Consider the following 21410-nt stretch of genomic DNA (forward strand, 5'->3'; position numbering starts at 1 on the left):
CAAAGCCCAACCAAGTAGGAGGCTCTTATTCCTAAACCACCTCAGCTTGACAGAGAACACTCTAGTGCTCTACAAATTTTAGTCTGGCTTAGCTTCTGCATTTTCAAAACATGGTGATTCACCTCTAAAACAATTTTTCTCAAATTTTGTATCACCAATATTCAACCACATGGAAACATGTTTAAAGGTAAACCTTACTTTTTACACATAACACAAAGTTTCTTTGGAGCAGGCTTGTGAGAGAAGGAAGAAAGGCAGGTGGTAGAACAGAAGAGGTGAGCTGATCCTTTTCGCTGATAAGCTGTCTGTCCCTTCTGCAGAGGTTTTTTGCAGTTTGCACAAGTGACTTTAACTGGTTTAGTGGGTTGCTGTTGGGCAGAAGGCTGGAAAATCTGTTTAGGAAGCGAGGCCACTGGTGATAAAGAATCCACCCCTGGCTGTTTCTGATTACGGGGAAAGGATGCTGACTGGGAGATCCAAGAATCTAAAAAAAAACCACACACACATACATTGAAATTTGTATCAGAGAAACATTCTGTACATTTCAGACATCAGGAAGGTACAGTACAGTGGACGGTCAAAGGCATAGACTTTGGAGTCAGCAAGGGTGACATGCAGGCTTCATTACCTACCAGCCCAGGAAGTTACTCACTTGGCACCTAACTCGTCTCTCAACTGCAAATGGAAACTTTAAACAAGATAATACATGGTTTAAAAACCATGTATGACTGACATATAGGAAGCACTAGAAAGTATTAGCCTTTAGTTATTAAACAGGAAGAACTTACAGAATATGACTTTAAGCAAGGAACACATATATCAACATAAAAGTGTAACAAAATCTTGACCAACCAGAACCTTTGACAAATATAACATAGGTTGGATAAAGTTACAAATGATTATACTCAAAACATGTTTCTAGGAACTTCCCTTGCAGTCCAGTGGTAAGACTCCATGCTTCCACTGCAAGGGGGCATGGGTTTGATCCTTGGTCAGAGAACCAAGATGCCACATGCTGCATGGCACAGCCAAAAAAATTTAAAAATAATAAAAAATTTAAAATAAATCTTTCTGAGAACAGCTTTTCCATATACATGTTTCATTCTATAGCCTCCAAGTACATCACATAATATCAAAGAAATCAGAGTGTTACACAGACATGGGGACCAATACACCATCCCCAGGGGTGCTGCCCCTGCCAGCAGCACAGCCTACTGGGCATGGCACTGAGAGCTGGGAGCCCAATGCTGGGGAGCAGAGGTCCACCCTCTCTCCTTCACAGTCTGCTTCAGTGGGATGAGCAGTGAGTTTCCAGCCGACCACTGGTCACCGCTCCACAGCCTCTCGACGCAACACCACTGTGTGTGTGCGTGCTCCATTGCTCAGTTGTGTCCAGCTCTTTTGCAACCCCATGAAGTGAGGTCGCTCAGTCGTGTCCGACTCTTTGCGACCGCATGGGCTGGAGCCTACCAGGCTCCTCTGTCCATGGGAATTTCCAGGCAATAGTCCTGGAGTGGATTGCCATTTCTTTCTCCAGGGGATCCTCCCAACCCAGGGATCAAACCCAGGTCTCCTGCATTGTAGACAGACGCTTAACCGTCTGAGTCACCAATACTGCAAACGTTTTGCATTTTGAAACTTTTCATGATATTGCTTCTAACTTCTACTACTTTGTCCTCTTGTAATATTTTTCGTTTCAAGCTCCTTGTGAAATTTGAATTTCCATACAAAAAAGATGTCCTTTCATAGGAAAAACAAATACAAATATATCCAGAGTATGAGGACATTTCTTTACTACCAAAACCTTAAAGAGGGCAAGTTCCTGGTTCTGACCAGTCCACGGACATAATGGTTTCCAGGGGCTACATACACTGCTATTCAAATTTTACCTAATCCACAAACCCCTCCAAATAAATCCATACTTGATACAGAGAGTAAACAAAGTGCATTCCAGAATCCTGTCACCCTGATACCATGAGGGCCGGTTTTAATGAAGAGGTAAAAATACTAATGAACACGAAGAATGCAGATCACTGAAATGGCAGTTCCATCTCATGAAGGGCCATCAGACAAAAATTTTATTTGAATATATGTTAGAAGGAATAGCTTTTACAACATAAAGTGGCTCCTTAGAATTTTCAACTCTGTAGGCTTCTCATTTGAATATATACTTAAAGGAACCTATTTAAACCTAAAATCATCTATTAACTTGACATTGAAAAACGGCAATTTTTTTTCAATTTAGTTTTAGGCCCTGTAAACTAAACACACAGTAGCTCCTTTTATCTATAGTTCAATTCTTACATTTCCCCTACTTTCAAATTTTCACCTCCTCCAACGTCAACACACTTTTAGGAATGGAAGGGACTTAAGCATTCTGTCTGAAGCCTCTGTTTTACACAAGGAACATCAAGGAACAGAGGTTAATTTGCCAAAGTCATCATTAGTCTAAGAGCCAGCATAAACAGCTAGGATGTTGTAATTATCCATTACAAACAAAGACCGCAGATACACACAAGAGCTAATCCGTAAACTCAGGAGCAAAAGGTGTATCTGTCTGGCTTTCTGATGTGCACTTGACATTCCCTGACTCAGCAACAGTCCTAAAGTACTAGGGGTCCCAATACACATGGATAAGAGTATTCTTAAGAGTTATTTTTTGTGATCCACACAGTCAAAGGCTTTGGCATAGTCAATAAAGCAGAAATAGATGTTTTTCTGGAACTCTCTTGCTTTTTCCACCATCCAGCAGATGTTGGCAATTTGATCTCTGGTTCCTCTGCCTTTTCTAAAACCAGCTTGAACATCAGAAAGTTCACGGTTCACGTACTGCTGAAGCCTGGCTTGGAGAATTTTGAGCATTACTTTACTAGAGCGTTGAGAAGAGTGCAATTGTGCGGCAGTTTGAGCATTCTTTGGCATTGGCTTTCTTTGGGAGTGGAATGAAAACTGACCTTTTCCAGTCCTGTGGCCACTGCTGAGTTTTCCAAATTTGCTGGCATATTGAGTGCAGCACTTTCACAGCATCATCTTTCAGGATTTGTAATAGCTCACCTGGAATTCCATCACCTCCACTGGCTTTGTTTGTAGTGATGCTTTCCAAGGCCCACTTGACGTCACATCCCAGGATGTCTGGCTCTAAGTGAGTGATCATACCATCTTCATCGTGAAGATCTTTTTTGTACAGTTCTTCTGTGTATTCTCGCCACCTCTTCTTAATATCTTCTGCTTCTATTAGGTCCATACCATTTCTGTCCTTTATCGAGCCCATCTTTGCATGAAATGTTCCCTTGGTATCTCTAATTTTCTTAAAGAGATCTCCAGTTTTTCCTGTTCTGTTGTTTTTCTCTATTTCTTTGCACTGATCGCTGAGGAAGGCTTTCGTATCTCTCCTTGCTATTCTTTGGAACTCTGCATTCAGATGCTTTTATCTTTCCTTTTCTCCTTTGCTTTTCACTTCTCTTCTTTTCACAGCTATTTGTAAGGCCTCCCCAGACAGCCATTTTGCTTTTTTGCATTTCTTTTCCATGGGGATGGTCTTGATCTCTGTCTCCTGTCCAATGTCACAAACCTCTGTCCATAGTTCATCAGGCACTCTATCTATCAGATCTAGTCCCTTAAGTCTATTTCTCACTTCCACTGTATTATCATGAGGGATTTGATTTAGGTCATACCTAAATGGTCTACTGGTTTTAAATTTGGCAATAAGGAGTTCATAATCTGTGCCACAGTCAGCTCCTGGTCTTGTTTTTGCTGACTATATAGAGCTTCTCCATCTTTGGTTGTAAAGAATATAGTCAATCTGATTTCGGGGTTGACCACCTGGTGATGTCCATGTGTAGAGTCTTATGCTGTTAGAAGAGGGTGTTTGCTATAACCAGTGCGTTCTCTTGGCAAAACTGTATTAGCCTTTGCCCTGCTTCATTCCATATTCCAAGGCCAAATTTACTCCAGGTGTTTCTTGACTTCCTACTTTTGCATTCCAGTCCCCTATAATGAAAAGGACATCTTTTTTGGGTGTTAGTTCTAAAAGGTCTTGGAGGTCTTCATACGCTTGTTCAACTTCACCTTCTTCAGTGTTACTGGCTGGGGCACAGACTTGGATTACTGTGATATTGAATGGTTTGCCTTGGAAACGAACAGAGATCATTCTGTCATTTTGAGATTGCATCCAAGTACTGCATTTCGGACTCTTGTTGACCATGATGGCTACTCCATTTCTTCTAAGGGATTCCTGCCCATAGTAGTAGATATAATGGTCATCTGAGTTAAATTCACCCATTCCAGTCCATTTCAGGAGGCAACAGTTAGAACTAGACATGGAACAACAGACTGGTTCCAAATAGGAAAAGGAGGATGTCAAGGCTGTATACTGTCACCCTGCTTACTTAACTTATATGCAGAGTACATCATGAGAAACGCTGGACTGGAAGAAACACAAGCTGGAATCTAGATTGCCAGGAGAAAGATCAATAACCTCAGATATGTAGATGACACCACCCTTATGGCAGGAAGTGAAGAGGAACTAAAAGCCTCTTGATGAAAGTGAAAGAGGAGAGTGAAAAAGTTGACTTAAAGCTCAACATTCAGAAAACGAAGATCATGGCATCTGGTCCCATCACTTCATGGGAAATAGATGGGGAAACAGTGTCAGACTTTATTATTTGGGGCTCCAAAACCACTGCAGATGGCGACTGCCGCCATGATATTAAAAAACGCTTACTCCTTGGAAGAAAAGTTATGACCAACCTAGATAACATATTCAAAAGCAGAGACATTACTTTGCCAACAAAGGTCCATCTAGTCAAAGCTATGGTTTCTCCAGTGGTCATGTATGGATGTGAGAGTTGGACTGTGAAGAAAGCTGAGCGCCGAAGAATTGATGCTTTTGAACTGTGGTGTTGGAGAAGACTCTTGAGAGTCCCTTGGACTGCAAGGAGATCCAACCAGTCCATTCTGAAGGAGATCAGCCCTGGGTGTTCTTTGGAAGGAATGATGCTAAAGCTGAAACTCCAGTAGTTTGGTCACATCATCCGAAGAGTTGACTCATTGGAAACGACTCTGATGCTGGGAGGGATTGGGGGCAGGAGGAGAAGGGGACGACAGAGGATGAGATGGCTGGGTGGCATCACCGACTCGATGGACATGAGTCTGAGTGAACTCCAGGAGTTGGTGATGGACAAGGAGGCCTGGCGTGCTGTGATTCATGGGGTCGCAAAGAGTTGGACATGACTGAGTGACTGAACTGAACTGAAGAGTCATTTAAATACTAAAAACTGGAATTGAACTCAATAGAGAATTAACAAAATCAAACATATACTCTTGATATGGTCAAAAGTTAAAAGATCTACTGTTTATTTAAAGGAGTGGGAGGAAGGGAAAGTGTCCAAAGCTAGACCTATCCTGCAATCCCAGGTTACAATTAAATGTACCATCCTCAACAGTAAAGATTGCACACTATGTTCTTTTTCATACATTTTTAATATATTTAAAATTATGAGAGACAAATAGCTGTTTGAAACTAATTTGACTATTATCATGTCTTAAACTTTTATGTGAGCCAGAAAGAAAGATATTCTAATATACAGCTGATAGCCATTTAAATTGGTAAAACCTTTCCAGAAGGCAGCATGACAAACTATTTCCACAACTTAAAAATGCTCTCACAAGTTCACATACACATATACACATCAATGACCTACCAACAAATATATGTAAATACATACAAGGGGAAATGGTCTTGGGAGACATTAGAATTTTTCAAAACTGAGTATTAAGAAACATACTTTTTTCAAAATCACTATAAACCAGAACCTTTTTATAACCAATGATCTTTGTACAGATGGAAGCAGTGACACTCTGTGATCCAGTAACTTTACTTCTAGGAGTAAATGCTAAGAAATCATCAGAAATTTGAGGGGAAAAAAGTTCATCATATACCAACAACAGCAAAAAAGGAAAATGGTGTAAAAGCCAAATATGGCGACTGGTATAACAAAATCCAATGTGCAGTCATTACAACTTCCGTGTATAAACAATTTTAGTGTTATGAAAAAATACAGAGCCACATTACATGGAGGGAAAACAAGAAGGAACATTATGAAGAAGTGCACTCAAACAAGTTAAGAAATACAAAGGAGAAAGAATGAGAACCAGCCACTCAAACCATTATCAACAGTGGTAGGTAACCTTCAGTTAATCACCTCATATGGGTTTCTCCCCCCTATTTTTTAATTATGGATTTTCCAAATATTCTTCAGTAATTAGACATTACTATCATAACCGAAAAGAATAAGTAAGAAAAACAACTAGCATTTCACAAAACATTCTACACAGCCTCGGTTTCAGTCATTTCTTATTATTCCCCACAATCCTAGGCTGATAAAGTTGCTAACGAGCTTAAAATGATGAAGCCTAAGAAGAGAAGGTACACGAGAGACAGGCAGGCCTCACATGGTCAGGAAAAGCCACAGAACTCTTCTCACAGCTTCCACAGAGTAAAGCTGCCTGCAGAAAGTATTTTCAAATAGTCAAGAAATTTACCAATCTTTACATATTAAAAAAAAATTAGTGCTAAAAAGTAAAAATTAAAATCAGACAGGCAGTCAAAATTAAACACAAATCTAAATGCAACTATACATTATATTGTTCCTCACATGTACTAAGTATCTTTTCATTCTCTATTTGCACATTAAAACCATACCATTAAAAACACAAGAGCATAAAATGAGTACATGACAAACAGGATGCCAAATTATTAGATTTGAGCATAGTAAATATAAAGAGTATTTTGTTCTGATTAATTTTCTAATACTCTACAGAGAAATATTACATACATAGTTTACATCTCTTATTAGTTAAAATTTGAAACTTCAAAGTCAATAGAATTAACACACCTTACATGAGTAAACTAACCAAAGTAGCACCAATTAGGACAATGAAAGAAGAACCTGCCTGTAAACAACCCCTAAAGGGGGAGTGGGAGAGGACCCTCACTGCTTACCAGGGTTGTGATGAGCTGCAGACTCTCCATTCTGAAATGCATCTCCTGCCACATTCATTCTACCAGGATTGAAAGGTCCTACTGCAGTCTTGGTCTGTGAAGTTAAAGACGGGGTGTATGTTTGCATATTAACACCAAAATTACTTGACTGCAGTCCATTAGAGACATCTCCCAAGCTGGCATTCTGCAGAGATGTTACGTGTGTGATCATCAGGTTCATGTCTCTCCCGTCAGTGTGTTCTAACTGGCCATCACTCACAGAGCCGACGCCTGTTTCTAAGGTCGTAACGTTAGCGATCTGAATCTCAGAGTCTGGTTCTGTGGTGATACCACTATTACCCATTCCTGCATTTACCTTACTTCTTGAAAAACTGGAAGGGGAGAAATCCACATCATTGTTTCTGTTTTTAGACTCAGATGGTCTCCGTTCAATAAAATTGGAGGAATTTTTCTCTTGCCCTTGATTTGTTTCCATATCCTCCTCATCATCAATGACGATCGTCTCACTTACACTCCCCTTCTGAGAAGCCAATTCTTTTGAGGAAGGAAGAATTTTGGAATCATTTCCTGGCATCTCTTCATTTTTTGATAATGTAAATGTTATGGTTCTTTGATCAGCCACCACTGGTGCACAAGGAGGAGGTGGTTGTACTGGTTCGATAAACACAACATCATCATCATCTTCCACTGATGAGCTCTGAAATTTATTAGATCTATTCACTAAAGGATTAGGTGGCCCACTAAATGAATTTCCTACATCCGTGAGACTAGCTGCCATGGCCGTCCTCCCCAACAGAACAGGAGTCTGATCAGTCACTTCCAATCCTCCTGCTGAACCTGTGTCCATGCCAAAGACCCTGTTAAGGAGAAGGAAAAAAGACACACGTTACAAATGTCAGTATGTGGCTTTTGATGCAACTCAAATTCAAAGAATTTTTTGAAGGTACTTTTACTTTCTTTCTTACTCTAAGTGACAACAATTCTTATCCATTTTCCAGGAAAAATTTGATATCCATTCTGTGATCTTCCCTCAGTCACTAATCATTTCATATAGTTTAACATGTGATATAAAAATAACTTGTAATATAAAAATACAGGTAATTATGTAATTTTCAAAGAATATGCAGTATATTTGTAACCTTCTCATCTCTACCACTGCCTACCCTATAAATTAACACTGAAAACATACATAAATCGTTCCACACACGTGAACAACAAAATAACAAATCTGATCATGACAATCTCCTCTTGATATTTATCCCATTTATTCACTGTACTGAATAAAATGACATGATTAATCTCCAACTTTCCTTATCTTTTTTAAAATCCACTATTCTCACATTCCCTGGCTCCCATGTAGCTGCGTGATTAAGTCCTTCTGGGAATCCGAAACTTTTGTCAACTGTACCCACAAACCGTAAATGCCCACTGCTCTGCCCTTCGTGTCCATCTATTGGGCTGTGTAACAGTCCTGGCAACATCAGATACTAAGCCCTGGAACCTGTAACTGTTACCTCACATGGAAAGGGGGTCTGTGCAGAGATGACGAGGAGAAAGGACTTCAAAATGGGCTTAGCTGGGTGGGCCCTGTACATACCTCTCTTGTACCCCATTAAGAGGTAGAGGAGACAACAGGCACCGAGACCAGAGGCGGCTGCGGAGAGGGAACGACACAGCCCAGCATGTCACAGCACCGAAACCTACAGGAGGTGAGGAGCGAGCCCTCCCCAGAGCCTCCTGGGCAAGCTCAGCTCTGGTGACACCTTGGCTTGAGCCCCAGGCCACCAATTTCTGACTTGTGACTTCCAGTTTTAAACTGCCAAGTTTGTGGTAATTTGTTACAATAGTCCTAGGAAAATATTATCTGCCCCTTGGTTACATCTTCAAAATAACCCTGATACAGCTGTAATATCTGTCCCATGTTCATGACTTAGAAACACTAATTAACCAAGTCACACAGCTAGAATGCATCTCCAGGTCTTCACCGCAACAGTCCAAACTCCTCATGACTCTGCCACAGTCGATTCGTATTTCTGAGCACCTACTACACAGGCAGAGCTGTGCCAAAGCCAACGAGACAGCAGCAAGTTAACAATAAAACAGTCAGAAAGGAGAAAAATAAGTTACTGAGCAGACAGACGATGAGGTGATGGGCACGGATGGTAGCAGACCCAGTCCTGAACATGGATCACCTTCATCTCAGAGGCTAAACTGGAAAAAAACAACAAGGAGGGAAAATGCAGGGTGAGTACAGACTGCAGGTCAATTTGCAGACAGACAGACAGGACCGTGAAGTGGTTTGTACCCTACACCTTCAAAGGAGATAAGACTACAGCTCTGCAGGTGTGGAAACCTGGTCTAAGGGCCCAGTGGAAACTCTGAACTGCCTGGTAACCCTTCTTCTCTCATAAGGCCACTCAGCCCAGTCTGAAAACACAGAAGCTTACAAACACTGCCTCATCTATACGGCCGTGTGCTTACATCGCAACAAAAGCCTCTGAACGGAAGACAACTACCGTAATATAAATAATTATCACGCTGACAGGGATGGAAAAACTATTCAATGTGTGTTTTGGTGCACTTTCTGAATTTGTGAGCATGCCTTCTCACTTATTAAGGTAAAATTGACTTTTAGAAAAAACAATGGGTAACAGGATGAAGGAAAAAGACCAAAGACCTCTGTGAGCAGGGGACACTTCACTGAGACCTGGAATGACGAGCAAGAGCTAACTGGGAAACTGGAGTGAGGGCAGCTCCCAGAGAAGCCCAACAGGAACAAGGCTGACACTTCCAGCACTAGGGTGAAGGCCAAACATGGCTGGAACAAGGTCCAGGTCCATGGAAGGGAACAGGACAAGAGGAGATACAAAAACAAGCAAAGAACTCACCAAAGTCAGCAAGTCAGGTTAATAGTTGCAGTCAACAAAGATTTATGGAGCACCCAGTATATACAAGACACAGTCTGAGGCATTGAGAAAAATCAATAAACCAAACAGGTCAACACCCCTGCCATCAGAAATCATGAACCTGGGAGTCACTTGATGGTCTAGTGGTTAGGACCCCAGGCTTTCACTGCTAAGGCCCGGATTCAAGCAACCACCAGGAACTATTCTAAAATTCCACAAGCCAGAAAAAAAAAACAAAAAACAAAACACAAACGTGTGAATCACTATGTTGCACACTTCAAACTTTTAGAATATCATGAATCAATACTTCAATTAAGAAAAAGCAGTAGCTCAGATATATAAATCAAAAGTGCCCAAGGTTCCAAGACAATGTCAGGACTCAACACACACTGCACAAAGCTTGGCTCCAAGGCTTCCCTTGGTGCTCTAGTGGCTAGGATCCACCGGCCAATGCAGGGGACACAGGTTCGGCCCCTGGTCCGGGAAGATCCCATGTTCGGTGGAGATTCTGGGCCCATGCTCTGCAACTACTGAGCCGGCACCATAGAGCCCACAAGCCACAATGGTTGAAGTCCACACTATAGAGCATATGCTCCACTATAAGAGAAGCCACCACCATGAGAACCCCACACACCACAAACAGAGAAAGCCCACACAGCAATGAAAACCCAGCAGAGCCAAAAATAAATAAATCTTTTATTTTATTTTTTTAAAAAGCTTGATCCTACAACTCTCTTCATTCTTCTTGTTTAAGCTGTTTGTTTCAGCATGGAAGACATGCTAATATTAGAAAATGAGAAAAAATACATTTATATCTGCTTTAAGAAAAATAGTTAATTTCATTTAAAAATTTAAGGGGTGATTATTTTGCCTTACTCAAAGACCTAAAAATTATCATTCTAAGCTCTAAGATACTTTAACTGTTATTATTATTTTTTTAGCTGCACCATGCAGCATTCAGGATCTTAGTTCCCCAACCAGTGATTGAACCCAGGCCCTTGACAGTAGGAGTGCAGAATCCTAACCACTGGACCACCAGGGAATTTCCCTAAGACACTTTAAATACACTTTCAAATATTAAAATATATACTGTATTAACCTAATAAGGAAGACTTGTTTATGGTAAAACAACAGCATGTGCTGGGAGAAACCTTCACATCAAGGCCTTCACTTAACTTTAAGTAAACATAAAAAATTTTTAACCTCACTACATAAAGTTTTAAATGCTGAAATAAGCTGAATAACATTTGATTCAAATTTTTAATAATTGATTCAATTAGGTTCTCTTAAAATACAAGTACATTCATCCAGTAATAGTTAACATGCATTTAATACTTATTATGAGCCAAATATTCATGATGATTAAACATTCAAGCAACCCAATGAAAAGTAAAATCATTATCTCCCTTATACAGATTTTTTAAAAAATGCAATCATCTAAAGTAAACTGCCCAGGACTTCCCTGGTGGCCAAGTGGTTAAGAGACACCACTGAAGGAGGCATGGGTTTGACCCCTGGTCAGGGAACTAAGATCCCACATACCACAGACAAAAAAACCCTAAAAGTAAGCTGCCAAGACCACAGTGAGAAAATGGGAGAGGTCAGGATCTGAATGTTCATAACTACTATATAATATGTTATTAAGTATTAAACAATAATAGAGCACAACTCTTATTAATTAAAAAAAAAAAAAAGACCACACCATTCAATAAAAAAATAACCAAATCAGTATGTGAAACATACAAGTATCAAAAGGAAGAAATATCAAGCCCAAAGTGCCAGGGTAAGATGAGATGTAACACAAATGGAACTGACTTGTAGTTAACATCTATCTGTCAGTGGCAAGGAAGGATCTTTATCAACATAGCAATTTTCAGAAGAATGTGGTGTAAATCCACTGAACTTAGGGAATGCAAAGGCTTTTAAAGCACGAGTTTCTTGGATCTTTTCTGTATTTCAGCATACCTAAAACAAGACGACAATTTCTGGGGCTTAAGACAGAACTGAATCCCCAGTGCCCTCTGGTGGCCATGAGTGTGTGGGGAGAGGAGAAGACTTCCCTTGCTGCACAGTTCTCATCTCATTTCTCCTAACAGTGTAACTATGGGGAGAGAAGACTTCTCTTAATGCACAGTTCTCTGCAGTAAATCCACGCTTCAAAACAGAGTAATTACTCAGCCATAACAGTTCTTTCCAAATCATAGATTATAAATGTGGTCACTTCTATACACCAGAGAGAATATGCTTCAACTACCACTCACTGAGCCCTATGAAGAAAACACAATCTAATTCAAGTTGGTCTCTTCTACCTTATCCAAATAAAATCTATTCCCTTCAGCCACTTTTCTATACTAAATCAATTCTAATTATCTATTTAACACCAAGTAAATAACTTCACTTTTCTGGGCTTCAATTTTCCCTAAAATAAATGGCATTTATTTTGCAGTTTTTCTTAGAATTTAAAAAGATAACTGAATGTGAAAATCAATTAACACATTGTTAACTCCTAACAATCACCAGGCAGTTTTGTCTGTACCTGAAGATTTCGGTTAAGTTTCTAATTCATTTTTAGGCTTCCTTGTGATACTGCTTCACTGTTACGGACCACATGCTTGCGTCCCCCTTCAAATCCATGAGATGGTATAAGGAGGTGATTAAGTCAGGAAGGTGGGGCCCTCATGAGTGAGATGAGTGACTGTTTTATAAAAGACATCAGAAAGCTCCCTCTCCCACCACAGGAGGACCCAGCACAAAGAGAGAAGCCTGTCTGTGAACAGGAAGCAAGCCCTCACCAGCACCTGATCTGCAGAAGCCCCAGCCATGGACTTTCCAGCCTCCAGAACTCTGATTCATGAAGGTCTATTATCTCTGGTACTTCTGTTATACCAGCCCAAGTGGACTGAGACAATCATCATAAATTATAAATGCTTTCACAGCTTTACTTGGTCTTTGATTCCATGAGAATCAATTAACCCCAATACTTGACGTTCTCATGAAAAAAAGAAAAGGTAGTTAAAAAATAAAATGTTTGGGACTTCCCTGATGGTCCAGTTGGTTAAGATTCTGTGTTTCCAATTCAGGAGACATCAGTTCTATCCCTGGTCAGGGAACTAAGATCCCACATGCCACATGGCATGGCCAATAAATAAATAAAATGTTGACATTCACTACAATAAAGTATTAGTAGTTGCTAAGAAAAGCTAGTGAACTTTCAATGAAAATCACAAAGAAAGCATTTCAAAATGATTCAAGAAAAATATTCATTCATCATTTTCTCACTGATTAGCCCGAGCTTTCTAGGTACCAAAGGAGGGGCAAAGAAAGCTAAGGTAAATTCACCTCTAATAATAGTAAAGGCTATTATTCAGTATGTGTTTATGGCATCTATAATAGTTCTGAGACAGTATGACAAATTAAACTTTTTTAAAATAAAAATCCCTGGGAATTCCCTGGTGGTCCAGTGGTTAGAACTTTACACCTAACCACTGCCACTATCTAACCCTGTGCTTCCAATGCAGGGGGCATGAGTTTACTCTCTGCTTAGGGAACTGAGATCCTGCAGGGCCTGTGGTACAACCCACAAAAAAGTAAACAAACAACTGGAGAGGGTGTGGACAAAAGGGAACCCTCCTACATTGTTGGTGGGAATACAGATTGGTGCTGCCACTATAGAGAACAGTATAGAGGTTCCTTAAAAAAAAAAAAAAACTAAAAAAAGAGCTATCATATGATCCAGCAATCCTACGTCTGAGCACATATCTGGAAAAGATGAAAACTCAAACTAGAAAAAATATATATGCACCTCAATGCTCATAGTAGCACTATTCACAAAAGCCAAGATATGGAAGCAATCTAAGTGTCCACTGACAGGGAAATGGATATAGATATGGTGGATACATACACAATAAAATATTACTCAGTCAGAAGAAAGAATTCACATCAACATAGAGGGACCTAGAGATTATCATACTAAATGAGGGAAGTCAGATGAAGACAAATGTCATATGACATCACTTGTAGAATCTAAAAAGTGATACCAATTTAGACTCATAGACACAAGATAAACTTACAGTTACCAAAAGGGCAAGGGGGGTGGGGGTGGATAAGTTAGGAGTTTGGGATTAACAAATACACAGTATTGGGATTTCTCTGGCAGTCCAGTGGTTTAAGACTTCAACTTCCAACGCAGTGGGTTCAATCCCTGGTTAGGAATCTAAGCAGCTAAGATCCCACACTGTCTCCTCGCCAAAAAACCAAAATATTAAAACAGAAGCAATACTGTAACAAATCTAGTAAAGACTTTAAAAATAGTCCACAGAAAAAAAAGTCTTAAAAAAAAAAACCACACAGATACACACTACTATGTATAATATAAATAAGGACCCACTATAAAGCACAGGGAACTACAGTCAATATCTTACAATAACTTATAGAAAAGAATACAAATAAGAATATATATATATAAAACTAAAATCACTTCACTGTACACCTGAAACTAACACAACAATGTAAACCAATTATACTTCAACTAAAAAAAAATTAACCAAACAAAAGTCCTGGAGATGAAAAATTTAATAGCAGAAATGAAAAAAGTCACTAAAGGGGATTAACAGCAGATCTAAGCAAGCAGAAGAAAGAATCAGTAAAATGAAAAGCAGAATAATTAAAATTATCCAGTCTGAAGAGCAAGAAAACAAGAATGAAGAAAAATGAATAGAGCCTAAGAATCTGTGTAACACCACTATGAGCACCAATATATGTAACAAAAAGAGACAGAAATGAACAAAAAACACATTTGAAGAAATAATGGCTATAAACTACCCAAATATGATGAATATAATGAGGATAAACACATACACCCAAGAAGCTCAATTCCAAGATGGCCATACCAAGACAGTAATAATCAAACTGCGGACCCAACAGTAAAAGAGAATTTTGAAGTAAGAGAGAAGTGACTCATCATATGCAATGGATCCTCATCACCAGATTTCTCGTCCAAAATCATGGATGTGAAAAGCTATGGCATGACATTTAAAATGGTGGGGGGAAAAAATCTGTCAACCAAAAATTCCATATCCAACAAAATATTCCTCCAACAAACATGAGAAGTTAAGACATTCCCCCAAAAAATAAAGGCAAATTTATTACCTGCAGACCTACCCAATATGAAATGCTAAAGGGAATCCTTCAAGCAAAAATACAAACTACAGAGTAAGTTGAAGCTGTAAGAAATACAGAACACAAATGAATACATTAAAAAAAAAAGGCAACAGGAAGCCAGTACTAATATACCTTTGGTTTATAACTACTTATTGCCCTATGATTTAAAAGGCAAAAGCATAAAACAATAATTATCAATATGTTAATGAATACATATAAAGATGTTATTGGCAACAAACCTACTATAAAGGGAAGGACAGAGATGTGTAACAGAGCATTCACAGATTGTTCAAATGAAGAGTATCATTCCTAGTAAGCTGTTGTAATACTGATTCTTATTTTAATCCTCAAAGTAACCATTATAAAAATAATTATAAACTATACAGGAGAGAAAAAATCAAAATGGTACACTAGAAAAAATTAAACACAAGAGAAAGTGATAATAAAAGAAATGGTGGGGGGGTGAGGATTTAAGACAAACAGAAAACAAGTCACAAAACGGTGGAGGTAAACTTCTCCTTACTCCTTACTAACAATTACTTTAAATGTAAATAGACTAAATTACTGAAAGAGCTTAGGCTGGATAAAAAGACACACATGATCCATCTATATTCTATCTAGAAGAGACTCATCTTAGAGTAAAAAAAAATACAAGGAGGCTGAAAGTAGGATAGAAAAGATACCCCATGTATATAATACCCAAAAGAGAAATGCAGTGGATGTGTGGATATTGGACAAAATAAACTTTAAGTCAAAAAAGCTTACAAGAGGGTTTCCCCAGTGGCCCAATGGTAAAGAATCCATCTGTAAATACAGGGAACACAGGTTCAATTCCTGATCCAAGAAGATCCCACATGACACAAAGCAACAAAGCAACTACTGAGCCTAGCTCTAGAGCAACTACTGAGGCCTGCACACCTAAAGCCTGTACTTCACAACAAGAGAAGGCCCAAGCACCACATCTAAGAGAGTAGCCCACGGAGCATCAAAGAGCCAGCACAGCCAAAAATAAATAAATAATTTTTAAAGCCCTGATTAAAAAAAGAAACTTGGGAAATAAGAAAATAATCATGAGACAAAAGAAAACAAAAACACAACATACTGAAACAAGGGATGCAGTGGAAGTTTTACTCAGCAGAAAACTTACTGCTATTAACATCTACATTAAAAATCTCAAACCAATAAAGTTTACACCTTAAGAAATCAGAAAAAGAGCTAAATAAACTAAAACTAGCAGAAAGGATGCAGTAATAAAGATCAGTGCACAGATACACAAAACAAAGAACAGTAAAATAAAAGAAGGGCTTCCCAAGTGGCGCTAGTGGTAAAGAATCTGCCTGCCAATGCAGGAGACATAAGAGACATGGGTTTGATTGCTGGGTCTGGTAGATGCCCTGAAGGAGGGCATGGCAACCCACACCAATATTCTTGCCTGGAGAATCCCATGGACAGAGCCTGTACAGTCCATAGGGTCACAAGGAATTGGACACGACTGAGGCAACTTCACACACACACACACACACACACACACTCCAGTACAAAATAAAAAGGAGGGGGAATGAAAAAAAAAATTTTAATAAAAAACAGAGGAAACAAAAAATTACAAATATGTGGCTCCTTGAAAAAATTAACAAACCTTTAGCTAGACTGACAAGGAAAAAACTCTCTAAAGTTATTAAAATCAGAAACAAAGAGAATTCTCTGGTGGTCTCGTGGTTAGGACTTTGCCCTTTCACTGCCAGGGCCCATGTTTGATCCCTGGTCCAAAACTAAGATCACACAAACCAAGGAGTGCAAACAAAAGAGAAAGAAATTGACATGTGACTAGCAGAACAAATATAAAATTGTTTTAAAAAAATCAGAAATATTAATAAGGTATCACTAGTGACTTTATAGAAATGAATGAATATAATTTTGCAATTATATGCCAAAAAACTGGACAACCCAAAATAAAAAAATTTTAAAAACAGGTAAATTTTTAACACAAACTACAAAAACTGACTCAAGAAGAAACACAAAATCTGAATTATAACATGCAAAGAGACTGAATAAGTAATCAAAAATCTCCCAATAAAGAAATCAGGACTAACCAGGTGAAGTCTACCAGACATTTAAAGAAGAATTAACACTGTTCTTTCTCAAATTCTAATGATGTTCAACATAATCATTTATTAGGGATATGCAAATCAAACCAGGAAAGACATCACATCCATCAGGATGGCTACTATCAAAATAAACAAAAAGTAACAATATTAGTGAAGGGAAATTGGTTAGCTGATTGAAGAAAGGATGATTCCTTGTGCACTGCTATTGGAAATGTAAAAAGGTGCCACCACTATAGACAACAGAATGGAGGTTATTCAAAAAATTGAAAATGGAATTACCATAAAATTCGGCAGTGCCACTCTAGGTATACTATATCCAAATATTTTCTCTATAGTTAATCATTGTTGTATGGTACCATATGTATCTATCAATATTAAGGGATTTAGTCAGCATTTCATTGAATTTAGACATATTTGAAGACAAAATAAATTAATCTTTTATATTATTCAGGTCTTCCCATTCAGATATATGTAAATCTGTCCATTCTGGTTTTCTTGCATGTCTTACTGTATTATTTTACAATTTCCTTCATAAAATTCTTGCATATGTTACAGTTGTTCCCATTGCTTGCAATAGTGAAATGGATTTTTCCCATTACATCATAAAATGTTTACATAGCAAAGAAACACAATAAGGTGCAAAAATATGAAAAAGATACATGCTATATAATGTGTACATTCCATACTTTAGAAAGAAGACAAATTAAACGGACAAAACTTTAACTATTTATTTGATAATATTTAGTGTTGGCAAGAACATGGAATAACTAGTAGAAAGGGCAGTGAGTTTTGTGGTCCAGTGGAAAGCAATCTGGCAGTGTCTATAAAAACATGTATGTAATATGCACATGTGCATGTTCAGTCGCTAAGTTATGTCCAACTCTTTAGGACCACATGGACTATTGCCAATCAGGCTCAACTGTCCTGGGATTTTCCAGGCAAGAATTCTGGAGTGGGTTGCTATTTCCTCCTCCGGGAAATCTTGCTGACCCAGGGATAGAACCCCTGTCTCCTCTGTCTCCTGCATTAGCAGGCAGGTTCTTTACCACGGAGCCACATGCTGACTGGCTCTCCAGAATCTCCCCCAGAGAAAACACACATGAACCCAAAGGAACTACTTTATATATATTTCATGCAGCACTGTAAATAACAGAAAAACCCAAATAGATTAAATGTCCACCAACAGAATATCTGAACTGCTAAAAAAGTGCACGTCATTAAGTGCCACACAGCATTTTAAAAAGAAATCCTTACATACTAACTCAGAAAAATGTCTAAGACATACTACTAAGTAAAAAAACCAAGATGCAGGAAGATGTATATAGTTGTTTATTGTTGTTCACTCACTAAGTCATATCTGTGTCCGACTCTTTGAGGCACCATGGACAGTACCTGTGGTATACCAGGCTCCTCTGTCCTCCAGTATCTCCAGACTTTGCTCGGAATCATGTCCATTGAGTTGGTGATACTATCTAACCACCTCATCCTCTGCTGCTCCTTTCTCCTTTTGCCCTCAATCTTTCCCAGCATCAGGGTCTTTCCCCATGAGTTGGCTCTTTGCATCAGGTGGCCAAAGTATGGCACATAGCATACATGTTTTCAACATGCACATATAATTTATTATTACAGGTACATGTTAATATATGCCCAGGAAGGATTTAGAGTAATACACACTAAATTGGTACTACTACTCATCTCTGGGGAAAGGAGCCAGGAGATCAATGACAGATGAACACAGATTATGACTTCATGTTGCTTACCATCTAGCCACAAAATCTCTTTTAAGAAAATCTCTTTTAATATCTTTATCAGATATGAGACAATGCTACTCTGGTTTTAGAAGCTGATAGGAATCATTTAATTAACATACTAAAAATCCATTCAAGGGCTATGCCAGCATCTAAAAAATAATCTCTTTTGATCTAGTAAATAAACAAATAAATCAATTAATTGATTCAAGTTACCTCTAGAGCGTAGAATTTCCAAGTTAAGGAATAATCTCTTCTTTTCCATAGGGTCAAACTTTAACTGCAAGATAATTTCAAATAATTTTAATTTTCTCTGGGGATCTCATCCACTCCCCTGATTTTAAATAAAACCTCAATGCCCAGACTGATTAACTCGTCTCAGCTGAGGTGTCTCAAAGCCCCAAACCACCTACTCCCACATCCAAGTCATCTGAACTCCCTTTCACCATTTATCTACCCCTCCTCCAATCTTTGCCATTTGGGAGAAGTTAATGTATCAAGCTTCCCAGGTGGCTCAGTGGAAAAGAACCCGCCTGTCAAGCAGGAGACTTGGGTTCAGTCCCTGGGCTGGGAAGATCTCCTGGAGAAGGGCATGGCAACCCACTCTAGTAACTTGTGGGAGAATCCCTATCCATGGACAGAGGAGCCTGGCGAGTACAGTCCACGCAGGTGGCAGAGAGTCAGACAGGACTGAGGATGTGCGTACATGCCCTGGCCCTGACACTCTAAGGCTCCTCCTGACCTCACCCTGCTGAAAACAGGCTCCTCACACTTCTGCTGAACTAGCACTACCACCATCACACAGAACTGAGACTTGTGGACCAGCCTAACACACTGGTCAGTACAACTCACATTAATCTGCTGAAGACCCTTGCAACATAAGGAAAGAGATTATCAAAAATGTCAATTGCTTATTTATGTATTTATTTGGCTGCACTGGGTCTTAGTTGCAGCATGTGGGATCTAGTTCCCTGACCAGGGATCAAACTGAGCCCCTGCATTAGGAGCTTGGAGTCTTAGCCATTGGACCACAAAAGAAGTTCCCAAAATGTCAATTGTTGATAATAGTATATATGCAAAATGAGTAGTATGCTGAGAATGAAAAAAATCAACGTTATTTTAAAAATACAAATCTTGAGGGACCTTATAAACTTTTTTCTGTCTGAAACCTCTAGCTGTGCATCACAATCTTACTTAAAATACTTAACTTAAAAACCTCAACACCTGCTTCACTGACTACGCCAAAGCTTTGACTGTGTGGATCACAGTGTGAAAAAGTTCTTTAAGAGATGGGAATATCAGACCACCCTACCTGTCTCCTAAGAAACCTGTATGCAGGTCAAGAAGCAACAATTAGAACCAGACATGAAACAATTGACCAGTTCCAAATTGAGAAAGGAGTGTGACAAGGCTGTATTCTGTTGCCTTGTTTTTTTAACTTACGTGCAGAGTATATCGTGTGAAATGCTAGGCTGGATGAATCACATTCTGGAATCAAGCCTGCTGGGAGAAATATCAACAACCTCAGATATTCAGATGATACCATTCTAATAGCAGAAAGTGAAAAGGAACTACAGAGCCTCTTCATAAAATTAAGATGCTTGATGAAAGTGAAAGAGGAGAGTGAAAAAGCTGCCTAAAAATTCAACATTCAAAAAACTAAGGTCATGGCATTTGGTCCTATCACTTCATAGCAAAATAGAAGGAAAAAGTGGAAGCATAGATAGATTTTACTTTCTTGGGCTCCAAAATCACTGTGGACAGTGACTGCAGCCATGAAATTAAGGTGCTTACTCCTTGGAAAAAAGCTGTGACAAACCTAGACAACATATTTAAAAGCAGAGGCATCACTTTGCCAACAAAGGTCCATACAGTCAAAGTTATGGTTTTTCCAACAGTCATGTATGGATGTGAGAGCTGAACCACAAAGAAGGCTGAATGCCAAAGAACTAATGCTTTCGAACTATGGTGCTAGAGAAGACTCCTGAGAGTCAAACCAGTCAACCCTGAAGGAAATCAACCCTGAGTATTCATTGGAAGGACTGATGCTGAACCTCCAATACTTTGGATACCTGATGTGAAGAGCTGACTTATTGAAAAAGACACTGACACTGTGAAAGACTGAAGCCAAAAGGAGAAGGCGGTGGCAGAGGATGAGATGGTTAGATAGCGTTACCCACTCAATGCATATGAATCTGAGCAAAATCTGGGTGATGGTGGAGGACAGAGGAGCCTAGCGTGCTGCCATCCATGAGGTCGTAAAGAGTCTGACATGACTTAAGAGACTGAACAACAACTGTTACACACTACAACTCTAGACTTCAATAAAGAAAGTAAAGTCGCTCAGTCATGTTCAACTCTTTGTGACCCCACGGACTGTAGCCTACCAGCTTCTCCGTCCATAGAATTTTCCAGGCAAGGGTACTGGAGTGCGGAGAAGGCAATGGCAACCCACTCTAGTACTCTTGCCTGGAAAATCCCATGGACG

The 21410-nt window shown here is 39.1% G+C and overlaps 1 protein-coding gene across 11 annotated transcripts in view; it reads right to left on the minus strand.

Moving 5' to 3' along the window:
* Positions 1–21410, minus strand: part of ZMYM2 (zinc finger MYM-type containing 2) — a 65496-nt gene that overhangs the window by 37391 nt on the left and 6695 nt on the right. For 2 of the 11 annotated variants that reach the window (XM_060394114.1, XM_060394118.1), the window contains exons 3-8: positions 20366–20422; positions 19139–19202; positions 9131–9214; positions 7359–7860; positions 7004–7097; positions 199–484 (exon numbers count right to left, since the gene is read on the minus strand). In XM_060394114.1, coding sequence (XP_060250097.1) covers positions 199–484; positions 7004–7097; positions 7359–7860; positions 9131–9201 — 953 coding nt within the window. In that variant the 5' untranslated portion in view covers positions 9202–9214; positions 19139–19202; positions 20366–20422. Of the gene's footprint in view, positions 1–198; positions 485–3445; positions 6508–7003; positions 7861–9130; positions 9215–19138; positions 19203–20365; positions 20426–21410 lie in introns of those variants that run through there. The other 9 variants (XM_060394112.1, XM_060394111.1, XM_042254914.2 and 6 more) reach the window with 7 other exon arrangements.

The sequence above is a fragment of the Ovis aries genome, chromosome 10 (assembly GCF_016772045.2).
Source record: "Ovis aries strain OAR_USU_Benz2616 breed Rambouillet chromosome 10, ARS-UI_Ramb_v3.0, whole genome shotgun sequence".
Lineage (NCBI taxonomy): Eukaryota > Metazoa > Chordata > Mammalia > Artiodactyla > Bovidae > Ovis > Ovis aries.